The sequence below is a fragment of the Mercenaria mercenaria genome, chromosome 10, assembly GCF_021730395.1.
Source record: "Mercenaria mercenaria strain notata chromosome 10, MADL_Memer_1, whole genome shotgun sequence".
NCBI lineage: Eukaryota > Metazoa > Mollusca > Bivalvia > Venerida > Veneridae > Mercenaria > Mercenaria mercenaria.
This window is the reverse complement of record NC_069370.1, coordinates 62,434,441-62,448,229: the sequence shown is the minus strand read 5'-3', so window position 1 is coordinate 62,448,229 and position 13,789 is coordinate 62,434,441. Positions and strand designations below refer to the sequence as shown.

At 40.6% G+C, this 13,789-nt stretch overlaps 1 protein-coding gene across 1 annotated transcript; it reads right to left on the bottom strand.

Moving 5' to 3' along the window:
• Window positions 1–945: 945 nt before the first annotated feature.
• Window positions 946–2,190, bottom strand: LOC123551364 (uncharacterized protein F54H12.2-like). Its single transcript, XM_045340648.2, has one exon. The coding sequence runs from the start codon at window positions 2,188–2,190 to the stop codon at window positions 946–948; it is 1,245 nt and encodes a 414-aa protein (XP_045196583.2).
• Between the last annotated feature and the right edge of the window lie 11,599 nt (window positions 2,191–13,789).

Below are 13,789 nucleotides of genomic sequence, written 5' to 3'. Positions count from 1 at the left end.
AGGGAGATAATTCGTAATAAACCTAAACTGGTGCTGACCCTCGTGTCTTTGGCTCTGAGCTACTTTAAACAGACGCTAAATTAGATGGAGAAATCCATTCTTCTACCGTACGATAAATATCGACGTATGTTGGAAGCCATGAAACAAAATGGCGGTAGCGGCGGCGAAAGTGATGGAGAGAAGACTCCGGCAAAATCCGAGCATCAAACTATCGAACGGGCGGACTAAGGTGAAACTCAAAAGCGTGAGACCGATAATGTTACCCGAAGTAAAAAAGGGATAAAGCGAAAGAAGAAATCGTATCCACAACCCCCGGGACAACGCCTTCAAAAAGGTGGTGGTGGTAGAAAGAAAACATGTGACACTGAACAGACGTTAGAATTGAAGTGGCTGACCTTTTAGCCAGATTTCTATGGACATTATACTTACAACAAAAATATTTCTTTTGAAATACAAAATTTTATTAACTTCATACAAAATATTCAATTACATTCACTGTACGCTTGTTGAATAAATTTTACTAAAATGAACATTTATTTATCTTGAATATATAGCTTAAAAGTCTGTCGTTTATTTCCCGGTCAATCGCGTCAAATGGCCGCACAATATTGTCCATAGTCTCTCCCGAGTGTCTATACACGACATAATAAATGCAATACATTCCGCACAAGTCAGATTCAGAGTGTTGAATTTGATCTCGGAGCATTATGTACGACTTCGATGTCAAACTTCTCGGAAATCCGTAGTAAGCCGGCGTATGTCCCATTGAATCAAAAAATTCGTTCGGGCCTCTTCTTGGAAAGTAGAATGTTACCCAGTGTTTTCCCGGTGCTCCGGTAACGTCCGTGTTTGCAACGTAAAACCAATTTTGCTGATTTCCCACGGTGTCCGCCGAACATACGGTCGCTGGTAGTTCCCTTAATATGGTTGATAATTGAAGATTATTCATTGAAGATTTATGCTTCTGGTCTTGTCTATGTACATAACCTCTGGAAAGCTGGCGTATATAATGAGATTCAAACTCTCTGGCACGGCTTTGGCAAATTTCAAGTCCAAACGGCAGTGTCCTCTTCTTTTGACGTCAAAAGTGACGTAGGGGTTGACGTCTATAACGTACAAACAATATCCTTTGGTATAATCGTTTAGATCTATGTCCAAGTCTTCGCCAAATGTTCCAAGCGTCCTGTAACAGCTCACGTAGTTCTTTTGGTCGTAATTGGGCTGCAGCCGTTTGCTAGGTATCGACTGACCGTCAACGTAAAGGGCAACGAAGTTGCAATTGAACGGGAGAAAATTCAAAGGATTCTTCTTATGATCTCCGGAAAAGGCGCTACTTTTCACCAAACCGAGAACGAGTCGATTAGGAACGAGGCCCTGGAAAACGTCATCGGCCGTTACGTTATAATTTCCCTGCGGTACGGATAATGTTTTGATGACGCTACGTTGATACAGGTATAGGGCGTGTCTGTCCGAAAAAAGCTTTTCGTGAGCCACGATTATGGCCGGATTTAAGTGTTGAACGCAGAGTTTGAAGCTGGCGTTCACTATCTGTAGTTTCACTGACGCGTCCTCGGACATGATGCGGAAGGCGTCGTAATTTGGCCATAGTTTTAACGTGAGTGCCACACCGTTGACGATAAGTCTCTGTTGTTGAAAAATGTCTAATAGCAGCGGTCCTTCCATGTCGACTATCTTCCCGCCTTTAAGACGTTGATGACGTAGGAAGAGTCCGAGATTATCACCATTTGCGTCCGTTTCGTCCATATTTCCGGTCTCTTTGAAGAACATTTGACTGTTACTGAGAATGGTGCGGTCTTTCACGTTACCTCGAAGAATGGTATCTATGTAGCTCTTGTAGGCGTAGTATTCTTCCGGTTTCGTTAATGGCGTCTGTTGAAAACTGACATCAATCTGTCGGAACATGGTGTGAAATGGCATATTAATTGTACTGGCGTTCACGTCCTCTTTAATAGGCACGCCCGACGAGTCGAGGAGTCGTATCTTCAAGTGGAGTAAGCTTCTTTTCAAGTCCATATACATAGTGGTCTGAGCAGGAATGTTGAACTCGAGACTCCCCGAGTTAACCGAGTTGGCTGGCAAATATTCTATCCATTCTCTACTTTGCAGCGAAGTGTCAGTTGGAAATGTGTTGAAAATTGATATTTCCTCGGCGTGAGTATGATCCTCCATGGTTCTATCCGTCCAGTTGAGATTCGTTAAAATGAAACCTGGATCTCTTTGGTTTGCTCGTCTTGGTCGCCTTCTTACGTTTTTTGTTATCGGGCTTCTTACGCCATGTCGGCTTTGGAGAGTTTTTATTGGCTTCCGCCTTGAGTTCCGATTTTGCCATGTCTACGGCCTGCGCGAGAGGCGTGCCCATCTTCACCAAGGGTCGATCATCGGATTTTTCCTGCTCTGAGAGTTTTCTATGGATGGCACCGCTACCCACAACATACCGACCGTTCTTGTTTGGCCTAGCGTAACCATCGGCAACATCTTTCAAGTGTCTGTACCACGTATCGAAATCGGCTACGTACGGTATCCATCTCTTCTCCTTCCAATCAAACACTTCTACGGAACCCATCTTCTCCTAAAGTGTAAAACCACGTAAGGTCGCTCAAGTCCAAGCTCTATGGTGTTACAATCAGATCCTATAAAGTAGAGTCTGAACTTTTCTGGTCTGCCCGGTCTAATAGAAAACGTATTCAATTGATGATACTCGATGGACGTCGTTTTTCTAGTATCAACGCTAGTCAACACTGTTGCGTTGTTCGTTCTACGTAGGACTCTTCAAGCAGGTCGCAACACAAAAAACACCATGCGACTGTCGGGTTTCTTTTTAAAAACTATATCCAATTCTGAAATGGCGCACTCCCACAGCTTGTCGTTAGAATGATATGCGGTTAGAGTAACACTGAACTCCCTCTTACGCTCTTTCACGGAGAGGTCAAGTACACGTAGCAAGACTGATTCATGTTTGGATATGCTGACTCACACGTCCGTTCTTACGCTTTTGTAGCTCGTCACTTTACTTTTATGTATCCAGCTGTTGTACTTATCGCTCCATCCCATCCACTTCACCAGCACTCTATTGCCAGATCTCTTCAAACCTTCTCTAATTGAATGTCGTCGTTTCGTCCACTATAATTTTTGTCAACTCGTTAGAGTAGAAACTGCCTTTTATCTCATCGCCTGCAGGTCTTTCAATTTGTAAAACGGAATTCCGGCCTTTTTGCCTCTCTCAGCAACGATGAAATACTCATGTCCATCTTTTGTGTATTCTCGCTGAAATGGCCTTTTTAAATGGGACAAGCGTACAGTATCCCCGTTTTGAACCGATATGCGGAGCTGCTGACTACACGGACGTCCCTTTTCCCTTTCCTTAGTTGATTTATAGCTAGTATTCCAAAGTTCTGCTTCGTTGCTCTTGGTCACACTCGCCGGACTCCTCTTTATACTCCTGTGGTACGTGTTGTTGTAACTGTCTGTTACTTTAGATAAAATATCGATCAACGATGAGTCTGATACTGGTCATGTAACGAGCGATCCTGGACTTGATGGACTTCAACGCCGTTCGGCAAAGGCGCATTTGCTCTCGTTGAGGGAGTAAAAGTGCTGGATGCCCTGGGACTTTAACCACTTTTGGAAGAGTTTAATCTTAAACTCGGATCCGGAGTCCGTTCTAAGTTTCTCGCAACGGCGGTTTTGGATCATCTTAAAGGCCTTCAACACCTCTCGCCGCGTACTCTGCGTACGGGAATTGTCCATACAAACTTAGAAATCCGTCGATGATGAGTAGAAAATAGCTAATGCCGTCGTTATCATTGACATAGGTGTTCATTATATCCGGTGTCAGCCTCCCACATATAGTCTATATACGGAACTACGATCTTCTGACGTTTGAATTTTCGAATCACGCCTTTATGAAGAGTATATGTCTCCTGTTTCATCAACCATTTCCTAATTTTGGCTCTGTCCAGAACAAATTTTCCATCCTTTTTAACGCTTCTGTAGAGTTTGTCTAAGCCGGAATACGAAGCCGGGTGAGCAGGATCGTAGTATATCTTTTCTAAATAGCGTTGGTACTTCATGTCAATGTTCATTTCATGATGATGCCAGAGTAGGTTCTTCTTCCTGACGAAATTCAGTCCTCCCTGGAACGTAGCTCGTTAGAAATGACGAAACGTAGATAGTGTCTCCTTAGTAATCTAGGTAAGATGTTGTGCCTGTCTAGTAGGAGTCGTTTCTTACGGTTAAATGATACTCGATCGCTCGCCACTGACCTCAGCAGTAATCTGTATCTGCTAAAATAATCCGAATCTCTGTCCAGTATAGGTACCCGTCCTTCTACGATGTTCTTGGCTATCAACTGTATGCATTCCATTTGACCAGGAATCATAGCCCTGAGCATTATTTGTCGATCCCGAGCATTCGATTTTCCCAACTCTTGTAGAAAGTGAATCCTGATATATATTCTTGAGCGCTCCATATTCCCGTTCTGTGCTGCTTCTTACGTCGTAAAGTATTCTAACTCTAACAGAGTAGGATACACGATGTCTTCTATCGTCTCGGTTGACTTTATTCCGGTGATTATTACTTTGCCCGTGTGAAAACAACTCATTGCTACGGACTCTCTTCTCAGCACGGCTGCTGGGAATATTTCCGGATCGTAGCCACACCCTGTGTCTCGAGCTAGACGCTCCAAGTCTAAAAAACCGCTCATTTCGTGACAGGCGGAAATGGTCAAAACACGGATCTGAGTTAAATTCGAACAACAGCCCAACTTTTGCAGACACCGGGCGTATCGTCTCAGTCTGGTCAATCCGTCTTTTATACTCTGCTTTACCACTACAGTTTATATTACCATTGCGAAACACTAAACAGTTACCGCCTATTCGTCTATGTTGCCAAATTAGACCGGAAAAGGAGTACGGGTGGTATTTAGCGTTGCATAACGTACCGGCTAATTGACTCAAATCAATAGAGGTGTTTAAGCTGGCGCTGCACACGACGTTTGTGACCCTCATTCTTAGATAGCTGGTGTAAAAATGACCTTAACAGTTTGCAAAGTGGGCTTTTTAAACGGTCTGAATTGTGGGGAAACCCCTAAGAGCTAAATATAGACACAAAGCAATCGATGTATAAGTCAATCGTTTTAATGTTTTGTTTAGTACAAAATCATCAATAATACATACATAATCAATTTAACATAAATAAGTTATTTTTACATAAAGTCTCTTGAATAGAATAGTGTCAAAATATGCAAAGTCATGTATAGTCACTGAGTACACTCATTTAGGCGTGCATTCTGGACATCCGGCATTGTTGTGTTTAGGTTGGCTGTAGCACGGCAAGGACGTCGCGCAATCGGGTACAAAACTATCTAGACACCTTATTCCGTTCCTCAGCTCCCTGAACTGATCCAGTGTTAAAGACACGCCTTTTCTCGTAGCTTGAATGTCCTTGGTCTCGTCCGGAAGCCAGAACTTTCTAATGTCCACGCTTTTGAATCCACTCTGCACTGTGACGTACCAGTTTCCACCAAGGTGACGTCTGAAGAACGTGTCCTGGTTCAACTCCATTAGATTAACTGCACCGTCCACTTCCGGTAAGCTTTTAAACAATTCGTTACACCTTTGAAGCGTGAGAGAGATACCGTCTTTTGTCGGAATCTGTTCGTTAATTAATTTCCGTATATTCACGTAGACGCTTCCGTGAAAACTGCTGTCAAATAGGTAAATGTTTTTACCCAAATGCTGGATGTAGCGAGGTTGGATCCTGCTTTCTGCTATGGATTTCTTCGATTCCATTCTAGTAGCCATTATTATTATTATATTCCAATGTACTGTCTCTTCACTGTATATGTTTGTGTAAATTTTTCACAAAAATATCACTTTTCTACGTCCAATTTCCCGTTTATCTTAATTTACACTATAATATCAAATTTAAATAATGTATCGTTGTATGACAAGATGTATACACTAGCTCGACCTCCTTCTAAAATGACGCTTAAAGGAAGCTAACGTCCAGTACGGTTTAATCCGTCGCATTTCGATTGGTTGTCGATGACGTAATGTAGGCTGAATACTCTCCGATTGGTCAAGACAATAGCTAGGTCGTACGTCACTGCTGCCCCAATGCCCAGAATAGGAGGGGATTAAGCCGGATTAGGGATTATATCGGCTTAGGGATTAAGTCGGATTAAAATGCCCCGCTGCTCCATTGCACCATTGCCCCAATGCCCCATGTCACAACACATTGAAAATCGCTGATGATGTTCTTATCACTCGACCGGAAGTGGTCACATCTTCTTCCGCACTATGTGTGTGTGTGTTCGGGTTTAACGTCTTTTTCAACAATTTTTCAGTCATATAAACGACGGTGTCTACTTGTAGCAGTGAGCACAATGCCCAACTTTATAGTGCTGCCACACTGGAATATCACGCCGTAGACACGTGACATGATACCCCACCCAGTCACATTATACTGACACCGGGCTGACCAGTCCTAGCACTACCCTCTTAATGCTGAGCGCCAAGCGAGGAAGCTACTAGTACCATTTTTTACGTCTTTGGTATGACGCGGCCGGGGATCGAACCCACGACCTCCCGCACTCGAAGCGGACGCTCTACCACTAGGCTACCGAGGCGGTCTTCCGCACTATAGAAACTCTCCACGAGTCTGTTGGCCGCTTCCATGGCTTCGTAACGTAGATTGTAGTTAGGTAAGAATGTTCTTAGTATAAACTCGTGGAGAAGGAATATAGCTATCGTACACATATTTGCTGTTTATGTGTGTTTTTGAATTCCCAATTTCAGGCGAAAACGTTTGGTTGTCTAATTTGCCACTTGAATCCGGGGTTCTGTGAGCTGGACCCGAATACAGTATTGTTTTGATTCGTTGTCTGACAATTAACGAAACCGCTCCCTTGTATTGCAGCTGTCGATTTGGGAGTTTCGTAGCCTATGATTTTCAAGTATGTACAGTCCGGAGACCACTTCTCGTGCTCTATCCAAGGGTCGTCGTTAGACTCCCAACTTCCCACATTTACGCCGCAGCTAAAACAAATCACTTTGTCGGAATGTCCAGAATAATAGAATCCAGCCTTTGATAAAGAATACTTATCCGGTCGTATTTGCTTAGACCACAGTTCAAAAGTTCTCAATCTGTCTTCGTAAAACGCGTTCGTATGCTTGCTAAAATCTAATTTTGATTTTCTGGAAATATCCATTTAAGTCCTCAATAAATCACGATATAAACTAAAAGGAAAAAGGTTTGTCTTTTCGTCTTGGAAACGATTTGTAGAATGGTCTTCGCTGTCAATGCGGTTTGCTAATAAATACAGACCGTGATAGGGCTGCCGGCTTAGGGATTATGTAGGATTAGAGCCAAAACGCAAGTAGGATAAGAGCCAAATCGCAATTCCTGATGTCCTAATAACATAAATCTCGCTGCCCCGCTGCCCCATTGCCCCGATTACGAGGGGATTAAGCCGGATTAGGGATTATGTCGGATTAAAATGCCACGCTGCCCCAATGCACCAATGCCCCAATGCACCAATGCCCCAATGCCCCAACTCTCCCCAACTCATTGTTATCTACTACTGAAGATTTTCAAAGTTTCTTATATGTAAGCCTATAGTAAGTACATGTCACACACAGGGGCATAGCCATTTTTTGACCTTAGGGCAATAATTTGGACAGGTATGGTAGAGAGTCAAACCCTTATACCGCATGCCAAATATCAAAGCTCTAGAGGAAAAGATTTTTGAAGTCTGATAGCTGAAAACCTATTTTTAACCAAAAAAACCCGTATGTTCAATGAACTGGAACCATTTGAAAAATTTTGAAAGAGGGCTGCCCAGAGGTAATTTATGTAAAGTTTTATCAAAATTCAGTGGTTTGGAGGAGATGTTGTTTAATGAAATTGTTGATGAAAAGTGACCACATCCTCTGGCGGTCATGTTTATTGACGATTCAGAAAAATTTGAATACTATTTGTAGAAGGTCACTCAAGGACAATTTGTGTGAAAATACTTTAAAATCGGGCTAACAGTTTTATACAAGAAGATTTTCTAAGGTTCTACTATATACATATATGGAAAGGTGACCATGCCCCTGGCAGTCATGTTTTTTTACGAATTGGATTAATTTGAACAATCTTGGTAGAGGATCACACAAAAAACATTTGTGTAAAATTATTTTAAAATTTGTCTAGCAGCTTACACTAGTTTCCATTTCTATATATATATGAAAGTTTCCCTGCCCTCGGGCTTATGGTTCTTGGCCTAAATTGTCCCCTAATGATGATAAACAAGTGTGCCAAGTTTCGAAGCTGTAGCTCTTACAGTTTTTTAGAAAAGGTGACCTAAATAAAAATATTAACCAATAAACTCTAAGTACAAACAAGAGATCACAGAGTGATCTTGGCGCCCACCAATGTGCCATTTTTGAGTGTTCCAAATTTCAAGACTTACTGACTACCTCAAGGTCAAATTTCATTTCCATACACAACACTGTGCATGTGGTCCAAATTCGAAAGCTGTAGCTTGAGAAATGTGAAAGTAGGTCACTAGGTCAATGTCAAGGTCAAAGTTTGTTTCCGTACACAATCCTATGCATGTGGTCTAAATTTGAAGCCTGTAGCTACAGAAATGTGAAAGTAGCTCACTAGGTCAATCTTAAGGTCAAAGTTCATTTCGGTACAAAAAACTATGCAAGTGGTCCAAATTTGAAGGCTGTAGCTTGAGAAATGTAAAAGTAGGTCACTAGGTCAAAATCAAGGTCAAATTCTATTTCGGAATACAAAATTATGCATATGGTCCAAATTTGAAGCCTGTACCTTCAAAAATGTGAAAGTAGGTCACTAGGCCAATGTAAAGGTCAAAATTCATTTCGGTATACAAAACTATGCATGTGGTCCAAATTTGAAGGCTATAGCTTGAAAATATGTAAAAGTAGGTCACTAGGTCAAAATTAAGGTCAAATTTTATTTCGGAATACAAAACTATGCATGTGGTCCAAATTTGAAGCCTGTACCTTAAAAATGTGAAAGTAGGTCACTAGGTCAATGGAAAGGTCAAAGGTCATTTCGGTACACAAAACTATGCAAGTGGTCCAAATTTGAAGGCTGTAGCTTGAGAAATGTAAAAGTAGGTCACTAGGTCAAAATCATGGTCAAATTTTATTTCGGAATACAAAACTATGCATGTGGTCCAAATTTGAAGCCTTACCTTAAAAATGTGAAAGTAGGTCACTAGGTCAATGTGAAGGTCAAAGTTTTTTTCGGTACACAAAACTATGCATGTGGTCCAAATTTGAAAGCTGTAGCTTGAGAAATGTGAAAGTAGGTCACTAGGTCAAAATCAATGTCAAATTTCATTTTGAAACACGAAACTAAACATATGGTCCAAATTTGACGCCTGTACCTTCAAAAATGTGAAAGTAGGTCACTAGGTCAAAATCAAGGTCAAAGTTTTTTCCAGTGCACAAAACTATGCATGTGGTCCAAATTTGAAGGCTGTAGCTACAGAAATGTGAAAGTAGGTCACTAGGTCAAAATCAAGGTCAACTCATGTCAAGGTTCATCTTGCCACTCAAAAATATACATGTGGTCCAAATTTGAAGGCTGTAGCTACAGAAATGTGAAAGTAGGTCACTAGGTCAAAATCAAGGTCAACTCATGTCAAGGTTCATCTTGCCACTCAAAAATATACGTGCAGTCCAAATTTGGATGTTGTAGTTATTGACAAGAACATTTTAAAAGCTTTTCCCTATATAAGTCTATATGAACCATGTGACCCCCGGGGCAGGGCCATTTTTGACCCTAGGGCGATAATTTGAACAAACTTGGTAGAGAACCACTAGATGATGCTACATTACAAGTATCAAAGCCTTAGGCTTTGTGGTTTGGACAAGAAGATTTTCAAAGTTTTTCCTTATGTAAGTCTATGTAAACCATATGACCCCCAGGGCGGGGCCATATTTGACCCTAGGGGTATAATATGAACAATCTTAGTTGAAGACCACTAGATGATGTCACATACAAAATATCCAAGCCCTAGGCCCTGTGGTTTTGGACAAGGGGTTATTCAAAGTTTTTCCCTATATAAGTCATTATAAACTATGTGACCCCCAGGGCGGGGCCATATTTGACCCCAGAGAAATAATTTGAATCATCTTGGTAGAGGACAACTAGATGATGCTTCAAACGAAATATCAAAGCCCTAGGCTCTGTGGTTTTGGATAAGAAGGTTTTCAAAGTTTTTCCCTATATAAATCTTTGTAAAATATAGAAATAAACAAAGGGCCATAACTCACTCATAAATTGTTGAACCAGTCTGATTTTCAGGGGGACACAACTAGGGTACCAATACATCATTCTGACAAAGTTTGGTCAAAATCCCCCCAGTAGTTTCTGAGGAGATGCGATAACGAGAAATTGTTAACAGACGGACGGACGGACGGAATGACGGACGGACGGACCACGGACGCAGAGTGATTTTAATAGCCCACCATCTGATGATGGTGGGCTAAAAAGGGCCATAACTCTAACAAAATGCATATCAGAGTTATGGTTCTTTGCCTACACAGTCCCCTAATGATGGTAAACAAGTGTGCAAAGTTTCAAAGCTCAGCTCTTTCAGTGTTTGAGAAAAGGTGGACCTAAACAAAAAAGTTAACCAATGCCAAGGCCAACAATCAAGTGATGACAATTCCTTGTAGATTTTCTTTTCAAAAATCAGATGACCTAGTAAAAGGAATAGAGTGAATGTGTATCAAGATTAAGTGAGTTCATATTGGACATAATTCATGAATGTGTGTCAAGATTAACTAAGTTTAAAAGGAACATGATTCATGGGCTGTTTGTGCAAGAGTAAAGCACCTTGTGCCATATGATGTGGCTGAAAATGTGGAACAACAATTTTTAAGTTTGAATCAAATCCATTTAGCAATAACTAAAATAGGGTGAATGTGCATAAAAAGTTTAACATGAAATTCAAAGAAAAAGGGGCACAGTTCATGAAATATTTGTCCCAGAGTTGTGAATCTTCGGTTATGTGATGTTGATGTTGATAAAGAAGAAATATTACCCTAAAGTTAAAATATCTACAGTGTTTTAATCCAGTATCTGCATTAGATTTGGAGATAGTAACTTGCATACAAAACTTTAACCAGAAGTTTTAAGTTCAAAAGGGGACATGATTTGGCCAAAATGCATGTCAGAGTTATGGGACTTGATGCAATCAACTAGTTTTATAACCCCAAAGACACATGTGAAGTTTCAATTTAATATCTGCATTTGCTTTGCAGATAGTAACTTGCACACAAAACTTTAACCAGGCTTTTCTAAGTCCAAAAGGGGACATAATTTGCCCAAAATGCATGTCAGAGTTATGGGACTTGATCCAGTGAGGTTGGTAATTGACCTAGAAAAAGAAAAAATAAGTTTCAAATATATATACCTTTAAGTAATAGCTATATGTACTTGCACACAAAACTTTAACCAGGATTTTCTAAGTCCAAAAGGGGGCATAATTTGGCCAAAATGCAAGCCAGTTATGAGACATGATGCTATCACCTAGTTTCATAGCCCCGAAGACACATGTAAAGCTTATGTTCAATATCTGCATTAGCTTTTGAGATAGTAACTTGCAAGTAAAATTTTAACCAGGACTTTCTAAGTCCAAAAGGGCCCGGCCAGGCCCGGGGCGCAGTTTGGCCAAATGCATGTCAGAATTATGGGACTTGACTCAGTGAGGTTGGAAATTGACCCAGAAAAAGGAAAAAAAAGTTTCAAAGCTATATGCCTTTAAATGATAGCTATATGTACTTGCATGCAAAACTTTAACCGAGGTGTGACGCCAACGTCCACACTGATGCCAGGGTGAGTAGAATAGCTAGACTATTCTTCTAATAGTCGAGCTAAAACAAAGAAATAGTCCAGGGGTGTGGAAATCCCAATATTTTTCACTTCTCCTGCCCGCAGTCAAAATTTACTTGTCCAAATTTTCAACAAAGCCTCTGCCAATTATTCTTTATTTTGGGCAAGTGTTTTTATCAACTACAGGTAGGAACTAAAGCAAACATTATACAGTGTATTACTGTAACTGAGACAAAAACGCTATCAACACTTTTACCTATATACAAGGTTGAAGTCACATTCATTATAACAAAAATGCCATGCTGAAACATTGCCCTTGCGAAGCCAGCTGAATTTAGATAATCAAGACTCTTGACATGACGACTCGTTTAGAATCGTACCCGCAATCTCTCTGTGCTTTTGATTTTTGTTTTTACTCGACCATTAACTCCCGTTTTTGTCCGTGAAAAATTGTTCAAAGGTTTTTGCGAGAGCTGTTTATGTTTCTGGTTTCTATTTGTAGAGTAACCATGTGCAAAATCACGCGAGACCGGGACCAAGAGCCAATCAGAATGTGGAAAAAGATTCTATTTCTAAATTTAGACGCAAGTGTATGGTTATTCTAACACTGCAGCATCAAGAGGCCCTCGGTGGGTAAAACATGATTTCTGAGATTTTTTTTTTTTATCTCCATAAACTTCAAGCAACATAGTTACTTAATTTTTCTTGCTCTTTGCATTTATATCAGAAAATGTATGGTTGTCCGCAGACAAACGGAATGAAAAAATACACTTGTCCGCTGGCAAAAAGTCCCGAGTTGGACAAATCGACATAGAAAGTCCACACTCCTAAAATAGTGAAAACACATCAACCCTCATCACGCTGGATAAGATTGATTCTGCCTTTGTGACCAGGGCAGATCATGATCAGCCTGCACATCTATGCAGTCTGATCATGACCTGCACTGTTCACCATTTAGTCAGTATCTTTTTGGTATGCACCCCTTAACAGTTAATGGTACTGTCCAAACTGAAAGACTGACAAGTTCATTATAGAAATTTAGCAGGATAAAGGTCAAAATTAACCTGAAATTCTAAGTAAAAATAGCACATAATTCATGAAATGAGCCGTGCCATGGGAAAACCAACATAGTGGGTGTGCGACCAGCATGGATCCAGACCAGCCTGCGCATCCGCGCAGTCTGGTCAGGCTCCATGCTGTTCGCTTTTAAAGCCTATTGGAATTGGAGAAACTGTTAGCGAACAGCATGGATCCTGACCAGACTGCGCGGATGCGCAGGCTGGTCTGGATCCATGCTGGTCGCACACCCACTATGTTGGTTTTCCCATGGCACAGCTCAAATATAAACCGCCAGAGTTATGCAAATAAGTCATAATTTATGATGTGGGTGGTGATGTGGAAGAACCATTTATAGTTTGAATTAAATTAATTAACAACAAAGATATAATGAAAGTGCATTAAAATTAACCCTGAATTATAAGCACACTGGGGACATAATTCATAAAATATTAGTGCCAGTGTTACAGACCTTGTGCCATATGATGTGGGTGACGACTATAGGAATAACTAATTTTAGTTCAAAGCAAATCCACCAATAATAACAGAGATAAAGTAAAAGAGCATTTCAACCAAGGTGCAGATGTGTAAGCCAGTGTGAGTAGGACAGCTCTTAAAATTCTTCATAATTTTGCAGTCAACCTAAAAAAATTAGAAAAATACTATAGAACTGTGATCTGATTCAGAAGTAAAATGTTTAAATGAACTTTTCTATCAGAAAACTGAGCACATACCAAAATACAAATAACCCAGAGCATTTTGGTGGCTTTTTTTTAATTGAGTTACCTCCCTTCAATTATAAAATTTTTAAGTGTATGTAGCTCAATAAGTGGAAAATGATTGTAATACA